The sequence below is a fragment of the Siphateles boraxobius genome, unplaced genomic scaffold (genome assembly GCF_051911475.1).
Source record: "Siphateles boraxobius isolate OS27281-9 unplaced genomic scaffold, OSU_SipBor_1 6, whole genome shotgun sequence".
NCBI classification, from domain to species: Eukaryota; Metazoa; Chordata; class Actinopteri; order Cypriniformes; family Leuciscidae; genus Siphateles; species Siphateles boraxobius.
The window spans coordinates 6,275,431-6,299,999 of record NW_027509186.1 but is presented as its reverse complement, the minus strand read 5'-3'; the positions used below and the strand labels follow the sequence as shown (position 1 = coordinate 6,299,999).

Sequence of the window (24,569 nt, the reverse complement as noted above, 5' to 3'; positions counted from 1 at the left end):
GACTTGCGATCGTGTTTGATTCGTAATGCCTGTCGGCTGCGCGCGCATCGATGATCTCAGGATCGCTTACTTTAGTCTGTTCATCGGCTCATGGCGCTGCTCTGTCAGTTGCTGTTATGACACAATAGGAGTGTGTATCGTTGCCTAGGTAAGAGTATGATATAGATATAAACGTAAGTTATTTTACATATAAACGCAAAAATATATTAGCAGACGCGCTATTTGTTTGTTGTGTAACGTGTGTTACAGAAAACGCCTGGAAACGTGAAAGAAATCGAGCTAGTAAGACTGACAACATTCGGCATTGAAGTGTTTAGCATGTATCGTTATACAGACATGTAAATGGACGCGATTTTCATATTCGCTTTTGTCCTGTAAAACCATACTGCACCTGGCAGCGTTTCTAACGCTAGTTTCGCCTAGTTTTAGGGTTATGTTTGGGTTTTAGTACAGCCCTTTACCTTATGAACGGTAGCAAATACGTTTTTAACATTTCTCGCCGTGGTACGACATTCCGTCAGTCTATGCAGATACATAATCTCATGTTTTATATTTTACCGCTCTTCTCAGCTCATATTACTACTTCAAATAAGAGTAATTAAGAATTCTAGGTTAGATTAAATGAGTGTACTTGCATTTTAATTTTGAATGGGGTCTTCACAGCTCTGTAAACTTAGTAACGTTAAATTTAAGTTTCGTACTTGTGCTTGAGCTACTGAATCACAGTGACAGCATGTAACTTAGTAGTAGTGAGAAGAAAAACAAAAGATTTTAGATATCTGAACACAATTGCATCAACATGCATCAATACAATTTTCCTCTCCATCTCCCCATTTAACCCAGTGACCGGAGTGAACATGGGCCGCCACTCCTCAGACAGCGAGGACACCAGTCGAAGCCGGAGGAAGAGGAGACCGAAACTGCGCTCTTCCTCCTCCAGCTCCTCTGAAAGCAGAGTGACCAGCCGCAGCAAACACTCCCGGAGACGCACTCGCTCCAGAGACCGAAACAGACTCACAGACCGGAGGTAGACAATGAAGAATGAGATAAAAACTTTCTCCCTGTAATCTTTCGTCAAAATGTATTAACTTGTTCTTCCTCTAAAACAATTATCTTGTTCGCCTGACATCACAAGCCCTCCTATTTCTCACCCCGGACCCAGCACCTGTCATATACAATTTCTAATAGCCTATACCTGGAAAGAGTTATTACATTAGCATTCCCGTTTATGCCAATGGCAGTTGCTCGGCTGGCACACTGATCCCGGGAAAAACGGCTAATGTGACTGATCGCTCGGAAACTGCAGCTTTGATCGGCTTGTGTGACCATGAGTTAGCGGTATATTAAAATGACTTGCTCCAGCCTAGTACATGAGGCATGAGCTGAACAACAACAACGTTATTACAGTACAGAATCGTCTCAGTTTAGTGATCTAGACGTTTGGACCAAAGCTGGATGCAAAACATTCTGTTACTGCATTCATACTATCTGCACTTTTACATTCTGTAACTGAACATGAGTCCCAAACAAACAGACATGTGCAGTTTCTTGTACCCAGACGTTGCTTTATGCAGTCACTTAGCACTGTCTTCCCGAGCTCAATTATTCATGATGCTTGCTCTGCTGCCATTATGTATGTGATGGGAAAGAGCTGCTCTCACAGAAAGAAGGATGTCTGTGGAGGTCAAGGAGCTAAACAGAGTGATCCTGATCAGCCATTGTTTGCATTATCCACACATGCATCTGTAAATCTATCGCTCGTCTTAAGTGGCCTGATCTATGTAATTATGCAGACGTTTAATGCCCTCATTAACCTCACCTGAAGAGTGTGAACTTTCAGCATCGCTCTGTTTGTGAACACGATTATCTGTTAGTCTGACCAATGGCAGTGTGTGAGCGCGTGCTGCTTGAACAATTCTTTTACATGTCTTGTGGTCAGACTGTACACACTATGTGGGTGTATTTCATATGTTTTTGGAAACCTTTTGAGAGAAAATTTCATGACTAAAAAATGAATATGATGTACACCATTATGTTAAAAGTATTTCGCAGCTGGGATCTATGTGAGTGTACACCTCTTTCCAATTTTAAACACATTTTCAAGGTAAAACCCAAACATCATGAATTATTAATACAGTGTTTGAAGGCTTGTCACCACTTTTACAGTCTGAACTAAACTTGCCTTGTATAAGCAGTGAAGAAGTTGTTAAAATATTTTTAATAAGAAATAATAAAAGACGATGCTAAATTACTCATGTTTTTCATTTCTTTAATGAGGCTTTTTTTTCTTCATTATGATGGCAGGAAAAAGAAATGACATGCATTTTTAATAAAAAATTAAAACATGGCTAATCAAACAAAAGGTGTATTGAAGTCATTGTATGCATGATTTGCTTTTTTAAATGTTTTTCTGAATAAATGAATGAAGGTTCTGTGGACGTTGACCCACATGCTTTGAGGGTTATGCATTTCCCATTCTCTCTAAAGCAGCACAAACGTTAACTTTGTCCTGAAATGCTGACACAATCTCGGAGAGAGGCGGCCTGATGCCTGAGCCGGGTACCATCCGATGCAGAAATGCATAATAAATTTAATTATGGTTTTTAGATAAACATTTTATTTATTCATGATGTGGGGAATGGGCTTGCGCTTTTGATTTAGCTTTTGAAAGTGCCTCTAAGAAGTCCTGGTCTATCAGCTGGAGTAGAGAAGAGGGATGTTGACAGAAGCTCATTGGAGAGAAGAAGGAGAGAGAAATAGAGTTCATTAGTTAAAATAATGCAGTCAGACTGGTCTATCTCCGTGATGTCAGCCTTTCTAAACAGGGCAGAGAGTCACACTGGCTGATGGGTAGAAGAAGCTCAAGACTTTAAACACTGCGGCTCTGTTGGTTTGCAAGTCCTGGGATTATCTGTTTGTCCAGGCAATGGTGGGTGGGCCAGTGTTCATGAAACCTATTTTAAAACTAAACCCTTGAAACCTGACTGTCAGGTAAAACGTTTTTGATGAGCATTGAAATTATAGATGAACAGAATAGTCTGTGTGTTTAATGGACTGTTGTTCCCGATGTTTCAGGCACAGAAAGCGCTCCAACAGCAGCTCCTCCAGAGGGTCCGTTCACAGGAGGCGGAGCCGAAGCGCAGATAAGGGGCGGAGGCACAGGTCACACAGATCTCAATCCCGCAGTCGAAATAGGAGGTAAGAACGAGCACACTGATTAATATAAATAGTTATGGTAAGAATTGTTCCTTAATGCTGGTGGAATGAATGTGAGCGGGCGACTTCAGACCATTATTTATATATGTCAATCATGCAAAGCATGGTGTTTGCTAAGGCAAGAATGAAGTATTAAACCTCATTCTGCACTGTTTGTGCTGGGGACGTGAATAATGCTGCTATCATATTTATGGTTTTCAACTGGTGGATGATAAAACAGGCCAAACATTTAAATATCTACCAGAATCTCATACTTTTTTCATAAAATTTTCTGTGCAAGAAAAAATATCACTTTTTTTATATGCTAAAATCTAAACATCATCTTCATCAGCAGCAGCAACAGTGATTTTCTGCCTCTCCCCCCCTCCTCCTCATTCGGCTCAAATGGTAACATGTGCTTGGCTAATTAGCGTATGACAGGTTGCCATTAAAGCCCTTCTGTTCGCAGAGCCACTCACTCTCACAGCTGCTTGTCCTGTGCACATAGATACTCACACTCATTACAGGGGTTATTAGTGTAGATTATTATTGTTTTTGTCTGTATTAATTAAGCACTGGCACAAGCACCCTTGGGTCAGTCCACGTTTGCCTGCCCTTGTGCCTGTTCGCGGCTTGGAAGAAAAAGGGGGCACTTAGGTTGATGAATTAATGCAATTAAAATATAATTATCCATCAGCCGTTTATGTAATTTTTTATCTAAAATAAGCTCTTGTGCACATCGACACTCACAGGAATAAGAACAGCAGGCTTTTTGTTTTTAAAGGTAGGCTATTTCATTAACATTGCAAATGTGTGTAAATTAAGGAGTGTTTTGTTAAACGCTTTAGAAGTGTAAAGATGGCTTTCATAATACATAGAGGCTAAAGCCTTTGTTTACTTGTGTTTGGCTGTAAGAGATGCTGGAATCATTTAAATAAGTCTGGAAATTATTCATTCATATCTTAATTAGACTGACACAGATAAACAGGGATTATAGCATCTTATTTAACTCTATTAAATGTTTTGTTGGTTGCAGTTTCCTTTTAATCCAGTATTTTACATTAACTCTTACCCTGTGGGAATGAGATTATTTGACATGAAATTATTTGATTAGTTAACTATGGAAAATAGTAGCTATTATTGTTAAACATCTGGGCTGATAACTGTTAGGTTATTAGTTCATGGCCATGATCATCGTACCCTTGACTTCCTCCTGAGGATTGGCCTTGTAATAAATGTAGCGTAAACTGACCGGGATAAAAGCGTTTGCTAAATGAAAGTTTAGGTGACGAAGAAACGTGAACGCTTTTTCACAGCTTTTGGCACGTGAAACGTATGATGTCAGAGTTTGGTTTGTTTAGTTTGTGTGAAAGTTGTTTTCTGGACTTGCAGTGGAAACCAAGTAGTTGAGCCAGTGTCATAACAGCCTAAAATGTAATAGATTTATTAGTGTCTCAGGTTTCTTTTTAATGCAAGCTATGTGACCATACTGTTAGCTATTGAGGTCATGTTTGGCATTTGAAAACAGGCTGAAAAGGAACAAGAACAAGGAACATATTTAAAAGAATCAGCACATGAGTTTTGAAAATCAAATATACAAAATGTAATGTATTCACATGTTATACATTGGATACCACAGACATTATGGATTTTGTCTATTTGATTATAGGTAATGTATACAAAGTGTATTTTCTAATGTGACAACATTTTCATTCAGCATCTTTAAAGTGATAGTTCACCCATAAATGAAAATGCTAATTTTCTCATAACCTGTATGAGTTTGTTTCTTCTGTTGGACACAGAATAAGATACTTGAGAAGGGCCCATCAACTGTTTGGTTACAGACATTCTCCAAAAGATCTTATTTTATGTCTAACAGAAACAAACTCATACAGGTTATGAACAACTTGAGGGTGAGTAAATGATAAAACCTAACTATAACCATTTAAGGTTAATATGTAATATCTACAGGCTCACTACATACGTTTTTAAAACAAATGCATCTAATTTACTGTAACAAACAATGTAACTTAAAGTAAAGTGCATGTTTAAATTACTAAATTGGAAGAAGATCACGTGTGTTTGTAGTGTGTCACATAGTGTGTACAGTGTGTTGTGTTTTGGAGATTAAGTCAACATTTTTACGACCCTAATGAGAGCACAATAGCAGGTTTTGAATAAATGACTAGCTGTATTACAAGTGACTTAAATAGGTTAAATGAAAGCCCTTTCGTTAGTAAGCCTGTTAAGCCATATTAGTTTTCACTATTTTGAGCCGTGTTATTGCATTTTATTTATCCCAGGTTCACCCTCATCGGTGAAAACTGACGGAGAGTGCCTGAAGCGCGCGATGGGCTAGACAGAGTGAAACGGGTTACCTGGGTCGGGCTAGCGATCTGTCACTGTCGCGTTAAAAAGGTTTGGGTCTAATAATGGCGTTTGGGATGAGGCAGACTGATAAATCAGGTGTGAATTGAGTGGACAGCTCTCTTTGATTGATACACTGACAGGATATGAGCAAGTGCCATACCAGATAGAGAATATGAGAACGGGAAAGAGAAGAAAAGAATAGAGCCTACAGAAAAAAAAAAGATCCAAGGAGTGGAGGATATTATTCTGAGAATGAGAACAATAACTGCGGCATGGAAATATTGCAGGAAAGAAGATTAGGGCAGTTCAGTTGGGCATATTACACTCCTTGGCCGCTATAAAAAAATAAACAAGTAATGCAAGAGAAATGCATAAAGTTAGAAACGTGTGGATTCTGGTGTGCTGTTCAGTGTTCACCTCTCCGCTCTGCTATTTCCCAGAGTAGTCCGAAAATAAGATGAACAGAGTGGGTACCCATAGAGAATCAGTCTTTCCCCCTTGACATGTAAAACAGACACGAGTAGCTGATAAACCATTAGACGTTAATATCTATTCCTTTTGATCAAGTTTGGCAGCTCATTCAGCCAGGGTACTACTGGGAACAAAATATTGTTGAATGCATTTCTCTTGCATTATACAATGGGTGGGTAACTGTAATTGACGCATTGGGGAATTCACCGAATAGTTACGCTACTTCTGTGCATGGCATGTTAGCGCAAATACTTGCATCTTATTCACTAACCCACGTGATCCAGTTTAGTGGGCGCAGCGTCTTAAATACGTAAACGAAGTCTTTGACGTTCCTTTTTGCACAAACATGCCTATACTTAGATAGTTTCATTCACAGAAATTGCCCCGATAAAGGTGATAAATAAACATAGCATGTATAATATATATATATATATATATATATATATATATATATTTGCATATATAAAAAGAGATGTTTGAGTGCTGAAGCAGGTGCTTTGATATAATCTGCCCTATACAGGACTCTAAACTTTCTTTTTAGGAGCACTTGGGCTGCTAATTAAAACAAATTAGGAGCACCTTCTGATCAATGACAGAAATTAACCTTCCCATTATGAGGCGATATTTGACTCTTTAAGATTACTTTTTATTATTTTTTAACTACTTAATATGTCATATTTTATGTCAAATTTGCAAATTTATATTTATAAATGGAATTAAGACACAATCAGGAGGAATAATTTTCCAATCAAATGAAATCAGTATCAACAAATTTCACAAGACATTTTTTGATACTCCATGGTATCGAGGCAATTCGGTCTGTGCCTAAAAAGGTTTGAACTCGACACCCAGCCCTAGAAAGGAAATAATTGGACTGAAGTCACACAGCCCTAGTTTCTTGCTGTCATTGCTGAAGGGTTGCTTTCGTTGCAATATCTCCGCTCTCCACAAATGTATTGTCACGCCAGCTTTGCGTCATGAGATTGGCTCTTCTGATTGGCCTTTATGGAGACCACCTGTCAAACTACACTGTAAAAAATAAACCGTAATTTTTACGGGAAAAAAACGGCAGCTGTGGTTGCCAGAAATTTACCGTCAAAAATACGGTAGCAACGTTATTGGTATTACGGGATTGCACCCACTGTACTGTATATTTTACGGTTTATAACTATCTAATTATCATTTATGTTGCTATAAAAACAGTTTACACCTGTCAAAATGTATATATTACATTGTAATATTTACGGTTTATAACCATCTTTTTTACAGCTCAGAACTGTTTAATTTAGAAGTTTATGTTGTAATAGTTACGGTGACAACCTTTAATTATTTCACAAAGCAGACAGGAAACTATTTAAACTACGGGAAAACATTAAAGCCCACTTTCACAGACAAGGCTTAAGACTAAAATGAAAATAGTCTTAATGGAAATAAATTGCCCTGACACATCTTAACATGTTATTGTCATTATTTTGTCTCAAGATGCTCACCAGAAATTGTTTTTATCTAAGACATTTTAATAAAATCAGATTAAATATCTTAATTTAACTAAGGCATAGTCCTAGCTTAAGCTAAGCCTTGTCTGTGAAACCGAGCCTTAATATGTAAATGCTGATGAACTGATTTTTATTATAAATAAATTGAATATAAGTGAATTCATTCAGCAATTCTGTCAAAGCATTATTTTATCACACTAGCTGGGAGCTAGAAGAGATAGAAGTTACATTGCTAAAGATTCAGATTTTACCTCTAAGAAACTATTAAGAGTGCTTTTATACTAACTGATGAATATACATCCTAAATCAAATCACAAAACCAATCAAAATCTATTTAAGACTTACAGATCAATGTGTTCCCAAGTATTTTTTAATAAAGACTGTCAGGCATTTAAAACAACACAACTGTTTTGTTGTGTGTTCTTGTCAAGTCTTCTTATCAGAAGTATAAAACGGCTTAAGATCAGTCTTAGGATCAGTCAGTCAAGACTACTCATTTACAATTACGAATTTAAAACATTTCTGCTACATAACTGCCACTTTAAACTGAGCTTTAAACCTAGGTAAAGGTTAAATTAAACATTTACAATAATAACTACTAAAGCAGAACAAGGCACAACACAAGTGCTTACATAGTATACATTGTTTCACATGTTAAAGGATATTTCCGGCGCAAAATGAACCTATCGAGTCGACCGTTCTGTGTGATGCGTTTTCATGATAATCGAATGTACCCAGTTTTAACGTTAGTTTTAGATTAACCACAGATTAGCTTATAACGCTAGTGTATGGGGCATCGAGTAAGTACAAATAAATCGCTAGTTAATACCACTAACAAGGCTCAAAATAGCCCCACACTAACACGCTAGCATAATGAGGGTCTCTACCTGCAAACCGAAGCATTGAGAACTTTGTAAGTGTACAGACAGTTTAATAAGAAGATGCTTTGTAAAGACAGTACACTTCGTGTTTACAGGCAGGAGCCATCTTTGGAAAACAGTCTCGACCAGTCGAACCACGAACGCCGTGCTCCTTGAGCTGATCTACACAGCAATAATAAGACACTTCATCACATGTTCAGAAGTTTTCTTTACCACAGCGCTAAAGATCAGTGATCAGCTGCATTTGATAGCAGTGATCTTCGTTTAATATTCAGCTCTCTCATAACAGTTTTTATTGTTGCTATGTTTTTTTCTTTGATTGGCGAACATTGGTGTTGCATGTATTTTCTACAGTGGAAGCAGGAACTCAGCTAGGTTTAGTTTTTCCTCTGGGATCTCTCCTGTGCTTTGCTCCTGGGGCTCACAGTGGGGGTTAACGGCTCTCCATAACCCCTCCTAAACACGCTGGCGTAGTTCCAGAGCACAATATTCACATGCACATTATCATCTGACTCCATGCAAACCTAAGCCTAACCTTCTTTTAGCATGTGTGTTCTGGCGTGGTTCAGGTGTGTGTTCTGTGTTTCATCAAATCAACATGCTTCAGTTTCCTCAATCTAAGAGACAGCTCTCCTCTCCTCCTCTGCCTTTCTTCTCTCCTTCTGTCCCGAGTGTCTGCTTTTTTTATTTATTATCTCCTCTAAAGGCTAGTCAAACGCTGCTGGCCTTTGTTGTCAGAAACTTTTATTTACCAAAGAGGGGCGTAAGTGAGTGACATGGCAAGGGTCTTTTATCCCTGGCTAGCCGCAAGCACAGCTCTCTCTTGCTACCAACAGCAACCTAGCAAACCTCCATCACCCCACCCCTCCATCCACAGATTCCTCCAGCCGGCTCCCCTGGGCAGAAACATCCATAGAGCTGTCTGTAAACACTGCCTTACACATGGACGACCATTCACCTGCTTATTTTTAGACATGCACATGCACACACTGGATGTACAGACCGGGGATGCACATTTATAAACACATTTACCTGTAGCTGGTTCAAATCGGTTAACCGACAAGCTATAAGATCCCAATAAAACTAACGATCAGAGGCTATTGTCAGTCTTCACTGGCTGAATTTGAAGAACTCTGACAGATCGTTCAGTGGTTTCTGTCATTTTGACTGAGCAAAAAAAAACGAAAGATCAAAGAACAATGAATTGCGGTTTCCACAAAAGTATTGTTTTCAACGTTGATTATAATAAGTGTTTTTTTAAACACAGAATCAGCATATTGGAGGGATTTCTGAAGGATCATGTGACACTGAAGACTGCAAAAAATTCAACTTTGCCTTACACAGGAATAACATTGTAAAATATATTAAAATAGATTTTTTTTTATTGGAATATTTCACACTTTTAGTTTTTTTAATGATAAAATTTGATACATTTTTATTTTGATAAAAATAAATAAATGCAGCATTGATGAGCATAGAGACTCCTTTAAAAAAGCATTAAAACACCTTACCGAACCCATACTGTGGGGTAGATGATGACTAAAAAGTGATATAGGCCTAAATTATCCCTGAAAATGAATAGAACACATTTGTTTTTGACTGAGCATATCTGAATATGTACGCACACACATTTGTACCTATGTCTGGATGCTATGAGCTGTAAAATAGGCAAGGAATAATAGACCATTGTATTAGCCTATTGAAAATGAATGCACACCTCTGGTGGTAATGCAGACCCCACGCTCAGTAGAATGGCTGTTGTGAAAGATTAATTTTCAATAACATTTCTGCATTTTTAAGAGATTATTCAGGTGTCCGTTGCAGAATATGCCTGGTTGTGGTGGTCTGTCATGTTTCAAGCTCCATACCCTGAGAAATGCTGGTAAATTTGGTGAATGCTGTTAATTTAGACAACCCACTTCGTTATTAATGGAAATTTAATAAATGATGCATTAAAGACAAGATCAAAAATGCCAGACTGCATTAAATGCTTAAATGATCATGAAACCCTAAATCACAAAGCAATGAAATCAATAAAATCACATGTTATTTTGAAAATTAAGGGAAAGTGTTTAATTTTTATACTTTTTTTTTCATTTCTTTGTTCCGGTTTAAAAAACCCCGAAAGGTTGAAGTTTACAAAGTCATACTCAGAGTCATGATTGATGCACAGAACTGCAGAGAACAGAAATATGTCATTAGATTCTGATCTCCACATTATTCATGAAAGGGAATGCCCACCGATTGATTTCCATCCAAAACAGCGGAGAATATTAAAAAAATCCACACACTCGTGGAGCAGACATGAGAGTGGTTTCTACACAGCAAGCTAAGCATCACACGCAGAGCGAATTACAGCTCGTATCCAGACATGTTTAAAGAGAGAGTTCACCAAAAAATCCTTCAAAAAATGTCTTGGTTCTTAATTTTACTCCATACTTGTCCAAGAAACTTTTTTTTTAACGTATATGTGCTATTTTTTAATCTCTAAAGGCTGGTCAAATGCTAGTCAGAAACAGGTTCAACACATACAAACATGCAAACATAAAAATGTTTTATTTCTATGGTTGTATTTGATCATCTGCAGCAAAAGTATATTTTCTAATTTAAGGAGAGTGATAATTATAAAAGAAAACATTTAGATTTCAAACAGTGTCATCATTGTCTCTTACTTTGACTAAAAGTCAAGAAGCCCCCAAGAAATTTCAAATCCCCTATATTTACAGAGATATTTTAAATGAGAAAATAATAATAAAAAAATGACACGTGTATTTTTACCTAAATAAACAGTCATTGTTTGAGGCAATAATAATGAATAACAATTAGATTGCAAAGTGTCGTCAGTGTCACTCATTTTTTGACGAATAATTGAGGAAAAGACTTTCAGATATTCAAATGAGACATAAAAAAGATTTTTTTTAATGCCAGGCTAATGTTTGCACCTTGTGTGAAGAGCTAAATCCATTAATTCTATTCAAAACTAAACATTGTTTTTTTTTTTTACTTTAAACCATGAGGCTGTAAAAGGATCTGTGGAAAGAGACAGACCTGTAATAAGATTCTTTATCACTAAATCCACGGAGTGTGTTCAGAACCGACGTGAACAGCTAGTGGTTAATGACGTATTCAAGCGCGCTCTCCTCTCCATGAGTGGTGCAAGAAAATAACCTGTTTCTCTTTTTAACACAAGTCTGCTTCTTTCCGTTGCTCTCACCCGCCCCTTGTCTATGTGTAAGTTTTACAGCTTAGAGATCTTGCTATAACAAAAATCAACTGGGTCTGACAACATAATCCTAAATAAACCCAAATTAGACCCAAACGTTGTACCCTACAACTGCACATACTTATAAACCAGTTTATGGGGAATAAAGTCTCAGATGAGTGGACAGGGCAAAAAGAGTTAACCGTAGTTTAGTTAAAATTGACCAAAAATATATATATTTGGCCACTAATATTACTTTTGGTCAAAAAGGGTTAAACTTCATGTTTCTTGTTCACAGTCACGGGATGCTGAAAGATTCTCACTTACATCACTGCGATTTCGGGCGTACCTCATTTTCTTGTAATGTCCATTTATGAAAGTCACTTCCGCGATCTAAACGTGATTGATTTGCAGTGTGTTGGTGACCTTCCTGAGTTGAATGCAGGTGTCACTCTCGTAAACACTGAACTGTGTGTCTAGATTACAGAGCAGGACTAAGTACTAAAGGGTGAAGTGACTACTGAATTTAGCTTCTGTGAATAAAATAAATAAATAAATCTATGGGTGCCGTCACCCTGAGATTTCACAAAGCATACCAGTTAGACCTCCAGTCCATGTATCATTATTTGTGCGAATTCATGAGTGCCTACAATGATTGCTAGCACAACCTTTGAAGAAATGATTGTGTTGTATCCGTCACGTGAGCCTCCATTGAGAGCATTGTGTTGTGGGAATTCGAGACATGGCTGGCTGCTAATTCACCGTGAGCTCAGTTTATTTCATCCTATTCAAAGTTACGTGTGGTGGCTGCCTCCTTTTCAAGCCTCTGCTATTGGAAACTAATATAAAATGAACTGGCCTCTCTTTCCTACTATCCATCCCCCATTTAAGCCCTTCTTGAAGTTCTTCCAAATTACGTTTTAAATGCCAATTAGGAGGTTGAATGTAGTAAAATAAAAGCCAGTGCTAGTAGAATGGCCTCACCTTCTGGCTGACCAGGCTTCTGAGAGCACATGCCGAATCTTTGGCTCCGAGCATGACTTTGAAAGAAAATATCCTGCCTAATGAACACATTAATTAGAACCATAACTATTTATAAGATGATAATTAGAAACGAAGCTAGGTAAACTGGGCTCTTCCTGCAATTAATGGTGGATTAATTACGGGCCATAATTAAGTGGCGTTTTGAAATGCATTAAGGTGAAGTACAGAGGCATGCAATAGCTTTGTGATCACTGGCATAATTATTCGCTGGCCGTTTGAGCCCCGCTCACTCTGAGCCCGCTAATCAGCATCATTGCATCGTTATATATGCACTTAAAAAGACTCGCCACTGCAATAACGGCCTAATTATTTCTAATTGGCAGGTCCAAATGTAGTCTCTGCATTGATGGGATGAGTCTGTATTAAGCGATTGCTCCGAGAGGAGAGCGCATCTACCCAAGGGCTGAAACGTACCTTCGCATAGAAATCAATGAGATACTCGCACTGACCGGTCATTGTTTCTGAAGAGAAATGACAAGGCTTTCGTTTTTATAAAACGCTGAAGAAGCCATCTATAGTACTAGAAAATAAAGGGCCAGTCAGAAAGCTTATTGATAAGTCTAATTCTAGATGTTTTTTCAGCAGTCTGACCAGGCTTACAATCAAAGGCATTTTAAAACTAGTCTGCCTACTGTGATGAAACCGTGAGTAATCAGCTGTTTTCAATGGAGATTGGGTCTGCAACACACGTCGTCGTACACATCCATTGACAAATGTCAAATCTCAGATGGAGTGGGATCAGTTTGGCTGTGAAATCAGGGAAAAAAGCATGCAGGACATACATAAATACAGTATATTTCCCTGTCCTTTATGATGATTCTTTGCCAGCCTTCAAAAATAGTGATTGTATAACTAAAGCTTGGTGAAGTGTGTCAGTGATTGCTGACATTGGATGTTGGTATCATTGCAAATTTATATTTAATTAGATCGCCATCTTAACTTTGCTTCCCGGACTAAAACGGACGTAATTGTATGTGGCCACTGGCGTATTTTCAGTTAATTTTTACTGTGACAACCCTAGATTTTACATATTTTTACAGTTTAATCTTTTAATCTGCTTTATTTACCTATGTCTTACAATAAAAAAGGGAGATGGCATTGTCTCTTAACCTTACCTGAACAGAGAGGCATTATACTTTTGTAAAAAAAAAAAAAAAAAATGCATACAAGCAAAAAAAAAACAACAAAAAAAAATCTGGCTGCTGTGGTTGCCAGAATAATTCGGAAAAAATTAAATAACTAATTGAACATCTTACAGACAAAAAAGGTATTTTTTTATTTTTAAATTTAGACACACACACACACACACACACACACACACACACACACACACACACACACACACACACACACACACACACACACACACACACAAAAAAACATATTTAATATTTTACATATACTGGCATCACTCATAATACCACATGATAATTCAAAGCTAATCACAAGCATGGTAACACACGTCACACTAAAATAATGCAATAAACACTGATTTAACAACATATGATGTGACATAAACCCTGATGTACATACCTGATGGCAAAAACAACAGCTAAGAAACCGTTAATAAAACAAAAAATCATCAAATGTGAACGGTCACACAGGGAATTCTGGGAATGTCAGTTTACGGGTTTTCGCTGTAAATTATAAGATGATATATATATTTTTTTAAATGGTTAATTTAACAGCTGCATGCAATGATGCACATTATACATGATTTTGTACATTACACAAATCCACACAGATCTTGTGACGGACAAATAAATTTAACACACAAATAAATGTACAAATTACATTTGTGCTCTACATCGAAAATATGTTTACATACACACACATTTTTAGACTTATTTTATCGGTGATATCAGTGAGCTCTAAAGACAGGCTACACTCATAGATCACATTTGTGTCTGAGACTCGGGCTTTTATGCCACAAAGAGATTTACAGGAATAAATATGAGACACAGATGAGTCCTCGCTCTACTATAATGTGAGAAAACGTCACATCCTGTGATTATGAAAGTTTCAAAATCGTACAAAATAATGAACCAGTATTCTCCTACGTTTTGAATTAACGGATGCTTATGTCATCTATATGCAACACACACACTTCTGTTAAAATCGTAGAAGTTTAGTGTTTCATGTTTAGTGTTAAAGTATTTCATGACCCTTTAAATCCAAACTACAGTAGTCAACATTTGAAGTGGATCAAAACCTTTGAACAAAGTTATACATGAATTTTGAACTATACCCGTTCTTGTCTTAATTGTGTTAATGATGAACTATTGTGATCCACTTCAAATGCTGACTGTACTTCTATGGTATTGAGCACACCTTGATTCTAGTAGAGGACAGTCCTACATGCACCTCAGCAGACAATATGTGATAGACATAAACAGTTTATCATTTTACAGTTTGATTTATATCCATCTGAAATATGAAGCTCATCAAATATAAATATACTAAAAATACAACTTATAGCCAGAGGAGAACATCCCCCCGGTCAAGCCTGGTTTCTCCCAAGATTTCTTCACTACCAACACCTAATAGTGTTTTTCATTCATTGCCACAGTCACCTTTTGGCTCGCTTGATGGGGTCATGCTGACAAACATAAGGCATATACACTGCCCCCCCCCCCCCCCCCCCCCCCCCCCCCAAAATAGTTTGTATTTAAATAGGCAAATGGGCTTAAGATTCTATGACTGATCATTATTGCAGTGATAATTATGTTTATGGCACGTTTGGTAACAGTTCTTCTAACCCTAAATAGATGGAGTGTGTAGCTTTTTATTTCTTAAACATCCATTTAGGAAGACACATCATGGCCATATTCCAGGATGACAGTGTCAAGATTCATTAGGCTCACATTGTGAAAGAATGGTCTTAAAGAGACAGCAGCCTAATAAATCTGCTGCTGTCTGTGCGATTTGATGTTCATACAAAATCACCCTAATTTGCATCTTTTCTTATTTTTTTCTTTTTATATCTTTGCTTATATATTTGCTTTAAAGATTAAATAAATTAAATAACAACATTGTGATATGAAATGACATAAAGAAAATGTAATCCCAACCTATTCAAAGGTTAGTGAATGTGTTTGATAATGTGTTTTTAAAAATTAATTTATAAAACAGTTCTGGCATATTATGCGGTTACTTTTACTGTTGTTTTAGTTATTTTCCCAGGTATGTATTCAGTATTGGTATCGAGATATTTACATCATGGAGTGTATCGAAGTCATATTGCCGGTATCGTGACAACACTAGTCACTTTAAGACCTCACACACATCCTATTTTAACTTTAACTCTATATTAATTTAAAACTTATTTAAGGCTGTGCTTATGAGGATACTCGACAAAATGGGAATTTTGTGTGTTTTTGTCAGTTCAAGCGTGAATGAACTCTAACCTGGACTGGCAGACTGTCTGAAGCGGCTTTCTGTGCGCGTGTTTCGGGTGTTTGTTCACAGAGCTGCTTCATAGACAGTGTGCCACAACAGGGTTGAGTTCAGTTTTGCTTCTTATCGCGTTAAATAGTTTATTTATTTATTTATTTTTAACCGGGACAATGCACATTAAAGTAACACTATGTAGTTTTTCAACCTTCATTATATATTTCCAAGACCCTTGTGATGGTACATCGACTAACAATAGGTAGAATGACAAGTCTGCCATAGCCTGACAGTGTCTGTATCGCTTTTACTGGCACTTTGAACTTCGGGTTTCGGGTAGGAACCCGAGCACAATAAAAAACTACAAAATTCGACTGCTTACGGCATACGACACTTCCCCCACTTCCTCAGATTCTGACGTGAGAGCCCAACTAGCGTTTGATACCCGTCTGTATGTTGTTGTCATGGCCGAAGCAACAACTAAAAGGAAGAAGGCAAAGGTTTTGTCAGAGGAGACTAAAAGAAGAAAAAGGGAGAGTGACAAATTAAAAGACCGGACGAGGATCACTATTGGAGGGAGAGCAAGACAGTTTGAAGACGGTGAGAGTGTGCGCGCGCGCGACCGGCTCTCTCTCTCTCTGCTTGTTCAGTAACATGCACCCTGTCACAAGCGCAGCAGTCAGTCATCTGTAAAGTGTTTATACATTTATAAATAAATCAGGGAGTCAGGGAGCTGACTATCGGGCGAAATGTAAAAGGCTGAATAACAGGGCCTGGCCATGTTACGGAATCTATCTGGTCCTCCATTTATCTTCATGAATCAAGTAATGCAAGTAGAGTAGCGAATTATCAATCTGGTAGCTACACTAACATGCTAGTTTATGATGGTTATAGTAAATAATCTTTCAGGATAACTATCCTAATGTCTGCAGGCTGATATGTTTGTGTATTTATTTTTCTGGTGAAAGTGACTTGCCTCTGGCTATAATGCAAATCGATGTTCAAATTTGCAGATTCATCTATGGTAGCTTGATATTATAATATTGACTATATATGGCTATTACCTACCACACAAACATTGAATTGAATTAGCATATCCGTTATGTAAAACAGTAGACAAAGGCTACTATAATGACGCTGTCTTGTAAACGTGAGCTTCGCGATCTTTTGACGTTTGAAAAAAACAAAACCCATGAAATTATATTCATATGACATGCTGAAATATATGCCAATGTACCTGGGATGAAGACATTTCACACGCAACGCTGGCAGTCTGCCCAAGACGTGAGAACTCGTGAGAACTCAAGACGGTATCGGCTTGTCAACAAATGCACACGTGTATCCCCTGGTGTAACCATGACAGATTTTACGACAGTAGTAGAAGACAATACTGTTTCCCAACTGTAGGGGGACCCTGAGAGCAAAAAACGCAAAAACGACATAGTGTTGCTTTAATCAACACGGTAGTACAACTTCAATGTAAATGTGCCAGAGTCAGCTAAATAGCTAATTTTCTTCCGTAGTGCCTGAGCAGGTGATACTAGCTATTGTCCAACATCATCAATACATGTACATCTTCAACAAATACTGCAAGAAAAAAATACATTAAAGTTATCATGCAAAACTACATTACAAAAGTGATAAAAGTATGTTAAAAAAATAGCATTGAATGAATGAATGAATGAATGAATAATATTATTCCCATGACAGTAATAATAGCCATATATTGTAAAACAAATGCCCTGAAAAATAAATGTAACTTTCATAATTGCATGCAAGCGATAAGCCCGTGAGCTTTTGACGGAAACTGCAGTCGAGCTCTAATTTTATCGGAAAAAAACTTTTTTTAGTTTTTTAAAGACGGTTTTTACCCAAGACTTGAGTCATAAATTAGTATAAATATTAATAGCATCACTGGTTGCATCATTGCTAACTTACTGTCCATCTGTTAAAATGGCGAACATATCAGGTGTATGTTATTTACCTTTTGGTGCAGATGAGAATAAATCTGAATTGCTCGCGGTGCAGTCTGAATTAGAAGCTGTAGAAAAGCAGATCCGTGACCTTCTAGAGAGACAAGCTGAGCTGAGAGACCGGCGTTTAGCTCTTGAAACATCACGCGCTGATGCACACGGATCAGTGATTAACGTTAGTAACCCGCTGACGCTGACCTCGTCTACTCCGTGCGTTTCTCAGCATTGGTCCCGAGCGTCCAGGTCACGATCAGCCATGGTTTCATTCACTCCGGCTCCAACACACCACCACGAAGCCTGGGCGGTTCCGCGGAAGCCGCGAGCCAGGACAAGAATCTTTTCGCCCCTCCCGGTTTTCGAGATCTCCACTCAGAACCGATTCTCCCCTCTTCGTGAAACGGAACGCGATGCTGTGATCATCGGCGATTCCACCGTCCGACACGTCCAAGCTACGCTAGGTAAAAGTAAGGTGCACAGTCACTGCTTTCCTGGTGCTCGTGTTCTCGATATCACTGCGCGGGTAACTGAGATCTTGAACGGTGACGAGCGCGTCGGAGCTGTTGTGCTGCACGTGGGAGCTAACGACATTAGGCTGCGACAGACGGAGGTTCTGAAGAAAGACTTCAGGAGCCTTATCGATACGGTACGCAGCACATCGCCTGAAAAATCGATTATTGTGTCTGGACTGCTTCCTACGTACCGACGAGGGCATGAAAAGTTCAGTAGATTATTCACGCTAAATGAATGGTTATTGTCATGGTGCAATGAGCAGAAACTGATTTTTGTAAATAATTGGAATCTGTTTTGGGAGCGACCAAGGCTCTTCCGCGCTGATGGCTTACACCCAAGTAGAATCTGGGCAGATCTTCTGTCGGATAACATCTCCAAGATGTTCAATACCGTTTGACTAGTAACCAAAAATCCAAATCACAGTCTCTACTGCACCAATTTAATTGATATTAATACTAGTGTAGAACATTGCATAGAAACTGTGTCTATTCCTCGTTTACTAAGATCAAATAATAAATCTACTGCGGGATCTAGAAAAAATCTAATTGTTATTAAAACAAAAAATCTCGCTAGTAGTGAACAAAAACAATTTCTAAAGCTAGGTCTCCTTAACATTAGATCGCTCATACCTAAGGCGGTTATTGTAAATGAAATGGTCACAGATAATAATTTCGATGTTCTGTGCCTTACTGAAACCTGGCTTAAACCAAATCATTATTTCGGTCTAAATGAGTCTACTCCACCAGGATACTGTTATAAGCATGAGGCCCGTCTGATCGGTCGTGGCGGCGGTGTTGCAACAATTTACAGAGATACCCTTAATGTTACTCAGAAAACTCGTCATAGGTTTAATTCGTTTGAAGTGCTTGTGCTAAATGTTACGCTCTTAGATGTAAGAAAAAAAAAAACACATTATCTCTAGCATTGGCTACCGTATATAGACCTCCAGGGCCTTACGCCAATTTCCTAAAAGAGTTTGCTGACTTTCTATCAGATCTTTTGGTCAACGTCGATAAAGCATTAATTGTTGGAGATTTTAACATACACGTAGATAATTTAAATGATGCGTTAGGGGTTGCGTTCACAGATTTATTAAACTCCTTCGGGGTCAAGCAAAACGTCACCGGACCAACTCATCGTCTTAATCATACACTAGATTTAATTATATCATATGGAACCGATATAGATATTGTACCGCAAAGTGATGATATCACTGACCACTACTTGGTAACTTGCATATTACGCACTGCTATAATATGTCATGCTGCGCCACGTTATCGACCAGGTAGAACAATTCGTCCATCCACCATAGATCATTTCTCAAATAGCTTATCTGATCTGTCCCAGCTGCTGCCTGAACCCAAACAAACAGATGAACTAGACGAACTAACTAGCACTATGAGCTCCATTCTCTCTAGAACATTGGATATTGTTGCACCCATTAGATTAAAAAAGGTCAGAGAAAAAAGTATAGCACCATGGTACAATAATACTACGTATGTTTTAAAGAGAGAAACCCGTAATTTAGAGCGTAAATGGAAAAAAACTAATTTAGAGGTCTTTAGAATCGCGTGGAAAGACAGTATGTCACGTTATAAAAAGGCCCTTAAAACGGCCAGGGCGGAGCACCTCAGCAAATTAATAGAAAACAACCGAAATAATCCAAGGTTTTTATTTAATACCGTGGCTAGACTAACAAATAAACAGACGTCGTCTGAACAAAATACCTCGTTACAGTTTAGTAGTAATGATTTCATGAACTTCTTCACCGAGAAAATTGAAAGCATCAGAATCAAAATCGTAAACGTTCGATCTCTGCTCGCACCGTATAATTCAGCCGCAATTATCACCCCGCAAGAACAATTACAATGCTTTACAACCATAGAACAAAAAGAGTTAAATAAACTTATCACTTCATCTAAAACAACAACATGTTTATTAGATCCTATACCAACTGAACTACTGAAAGAAGTGTTACCTATAGTGGAAGAGCCTCTTCTCAATATTATTAACTCGTCTTTATCTTTAAGTCATGTTCCAAGAACGTTCAAGCTGGCAGTTATAAAACCTCTTATTAAGAAACCACAATTAGATCCAAATAACCTAGCAAATTACAGACCCATTTCGAATCTTCCATTTATGTCAAAAATATTAGAAAAAGTTGTGTCTGCTCAACTCGGCTCTTTCTTGCAAGAAAACGACATCTATGAAAAGTTTCAGTCTGGATTCAGGCCACATCATAGCACTGAAACTGCACTTGTTAGAATCACAAATGATTTACTTTTAGCTTCGGACCAAGGCTGTATCTCAGTACTAGTTTTACTTGATCTTAGTGCTGCGTTCGATACTATAGATCACACAATACTCTTAGATCGACTACAAAATTACACTGGTGTTCAAGGACAAGCATTACGCTGGTTCAGGTCATACTTATCTGACCGCTACCATTTCGTCTACTTAAATGGAGAAAAATCGATTATAACTTCGGCAAACTATTGAGTGCCGCAGGGATCTGTGTTAGGCCCTTTATTATTCTCAATATATATGCTGCCACTTGGTAATATTCTAAGGAAACATGGAATTAGTTTCCATTGTTATGCTGATGACACTCAAATATATATTTCATCACGGCCAGATGAATACGCTAAATTATCCAAATTGACAGATTGTGTTAATGATATAAAAGATTGGATGACGCGTAATTTTCTTTTATTAAATCCAGACAAGACAGAGGTAATACTTATCGGTTCTAAAAACCGTCCACAAAACCCTTCACAGCACGACTTTAACATAGTAGGATGCCCTGTTACTTTATCCGCTACAGTAAAAGACCTGGGTTTTATACTAGACCGCAACCTGTCTTTTGAAAAGCATATTTCATATGTTACAAAAACAGCCTTTTTCCACCTTAGAAACATTGCTAAGCTACGTAATATGCTATCAGTCTCTGATGCAGAAAAGTTAGTTCATGCATTCATGACCTCGAGACTAGATTACTGTAATTCTTTATTAGCTGGTTGTCCTGCATCTTCAATAAACAAGCTACAGTTAGTCCAAAATGCAGCCGCTAGAGTTCTTACTAGATCAAGAGAATATGATCATATAACACCGATTTTATCATCACTTCATTGGTTACCTATAAAGTTCCGTATTAAATACAAGATATTGTTTTTGACTTATAAAGCTCTAAATGGTTTAGCTCCAGTCTATTTAACGGATCTTCTATCGCCTTACAATCCATCGCGCTCTTTAAGATCACTAGATTCGAGGCTTCTGGTCATTCCTAGGATATCCAGATCCACCAAAGGAGGCAGAGCATTTTCACATTTAGCTCCGAAGCTCTGGAATAGCCTTCCTGATATTGTTCGTAGCTCAGACTCTCTCTCCCAGTTTAAAACTAGACTGAAGACGCATCTATTTAGCCAGGCATTCATATAAATTTTTATCTTACAGTTACTGTAAATTCGGCCTCTAGTTCATAAACGCCAGAGGAGAACTGGCCCCCGACTGAGCCTGGGTTCTCCCAAGGTTTTTTTTTTTCTCCATTGGGTCATTTGATGGGGTGTTAGGACACCATTAGGTCACTGGATGGAGTTTTTCGGTTCCTTGCCACTGTTGCCTTTGGCTTGCTCAGTTGGGGATATTCAAATTAATTAACCAATCATACCATTGATTAGCTCTACCAAACTTGGATGTCTTTTTTTTTTCCAGTAATAAACAAACATTGTTAAGTTGTTTTGATTGATACTGTGAAGCAGCTTTGATACAATCTGTATTGTGAAAAGCGCTGTATAAATATATTTGACTTGACTTGACTTGAAAGCTTACAAATGTGTATCATTACAAATCTAATGAAATGCTGTAATCGTCAACTATGCAAATGTGAAAATAATGCATAACTTAAATCGCACGTTAAACTCATGCACAGATAGTTCACTGCGTTCGTTCACTGTGAACTGGAGCTGATCGCGTGAACGAAAGTGTGCACTTCTTTTTGCACGGCACAACGCCTTCACACTTTCCATTTTAGTTTTCTTTGACAGCAAAACACAACATTAAAGATCTTTTATGTTTTTAAGAGAAGTTTAAATATAGTTCTGGCCACCACAGTCTAGTTAATGAATGTGAAGCACTGAAATCTATTTGTGGTGGTCAGTGTTGAGATTGTGGCGGGCCGCCACAGATAAATCAATGTATGGGAAACACAGCATACATATTTATGAAACTTTAAATAGAACTACTAGATGTTGGTGGAATTACAGAAATTTGTAATGCAATATTTTTCTATATTATATAAAGCGCTATAAAAATAAAGGTGATTTGACTTAAATTCATAAATACTTGATTTTATTTGTTGAAACATTAAAAGAAAGAAGGCTTGGTGAATTATTTTTCTGGGCATCTTTCTGGTTACATACCAGTACTTCCAGTACATAATTGTCAGTTAGTACAAAAACATAAATAAATAAATAAATAAATTCAAAAGGAGTGATCTTCGAAGGCATTTTTCTATACTCCATTCATAAAGCTGTGAGTTCCTGTGTGGCTCTCAGCTCATGTTTGAGCCAGGAGTTCAGGAGATCCACTGACCTGTAGAAGTGCTCATTTCTTTCTTCAAAGCCACGTATCTGCCATCACCCTCTCCTCTCAAAAGCACTTTAGCAAATTGTACTATAATCAGGTTCACAGTGAACCTGCACTTCTGACAAAAGTCTGGATATGGATCCTGTTTCATGCTCAATATTTAAGTGTAAGGAAGAAAGAGGGAACACAAAGAAAACTTACAGCTGAATTATGTGCTTCTTGACTGAAACTGTGACACCCCTTGGAAAATAATGAAACACTTTCCTCTTTCCTGATACTTGCAAGTCATTTTTCTAAAATGTCTAACAGAGAAACACAGGGCCAAAACTATGACTCCAGGCCTCATAAGTCAACCCTTTATAACCATTTTAGAAAAAAACGAGAAAAAAACACACACTCTAAATCTAACTGCTGTTACTTTTAGTACTGTGCAACAGAACATAAACCAGTGACAAGCGTTTGTGTGTGTGTGTGTGTGTGTGTGTGTGTGTGTGTGTGTGTGTGTGTGTCTATGAGAAGAATAACAATAAAAATGTGTGCAGTCCTTCACACATTAATCAGTAAGGACTGCTTTATGCATTGATGCCTTTTTTGTGAATTTAGTTTTTTTGCTAAAATGTGCTAAACACACACTCTCCGTGTGACTGATGGGCTGGTCAAGTTAAATCAGGTTTAATTTTATAGCACTTCCCACAATATCACCCAAGCTTCACAGATTGGATAGCTATTACTGTATTTTGATATGTAGCAATACCATGATAGAAAATGACCCAACTTGTGGTACAATATATCACCCACCTCTGCGTTTTATCAGTCGAACCATAATTCTTCAGTTCGTTAGTGTCTGGCACCTTACATTAGTAAAGAAGTGACATTTCCCATACTCTTTATAGTTTGTCGTCATGAATTACTGTAGTTGTAGTTATTTTGTAAGAGAAATGGAGAGTAATGTGAGGTAGTTCTTGGGTTGTGAGGGTCTGAGTTTACACGACAATGTTTTCAACTAAAAACATACAACTTTTTATGCGTTTTTTTTTGGCCGTTCGTTTACATCACAGCGCCTGAAAACACAAACTTTTGAAAACTGGTTTCAAAGTGCAAATTTTTAAAAACTCTCTCAGTGTAAACCACAAAAAACGCGAATCTCTGAAGACGATGACGTCATGCACGTATTACATGTTCCGTCTATAGTGTTTCATCGCCATCTAATGGCCTGGCACAGAATAACAGCGTTTTTAGCTGGGATCGTTTTGACAATGATGTCGTCTGTACGCGGAAAACTCAAAGGAAGAACTTCTCCGTTTTAAGCGTATCGTTGTCGTGTAAACCCTAAGACACACAGGCCGTCCTGTCCTGACTGTTCTTCTTGATGGTTAGTGAAATCTGATATGAGAGCATCTCTCTTTAATGGCCTCATTAGAGCTGGACTGAGCTGTGATTACACACAACTGAT

General features: G+C 37.8%; 1 protein-coding gene across 2 annotated transcripts in view; it reads left to right on the top strand.

The window, feature by feature from the left end:
* Positions 1-44: 44 nt before the first annotated feature.
* Positions 45-24,569, top strand: part of rsrc1 (arginine/serine-rich coiled-coil 1) — a 173,715-nt gene continuing 149,190 nt past the window's right edge. Inside the window, exons 1-3 of one of the 2 annotated variants that reach the window (XM_077207546.1) lie at positions 45-148; positions 844-1,027; positions 3,076-3,198. In XM_077207546.1, the coding sequence (XP_077063661.1) occupies positions 858-1,027; positions 3,076-3,198 (293 nt within the window). In that variant the 5' untranslated portion in view covers positions 45-148; positions 844-857. Of the gene's footprint in view, positions 149-176; positions 283-843; positions 1,028-3,075; positions 3,199-24,569 lie in introns of those variants that run through there. The other variant, XM_077207544.1, reaches the window with a different exon arrangement.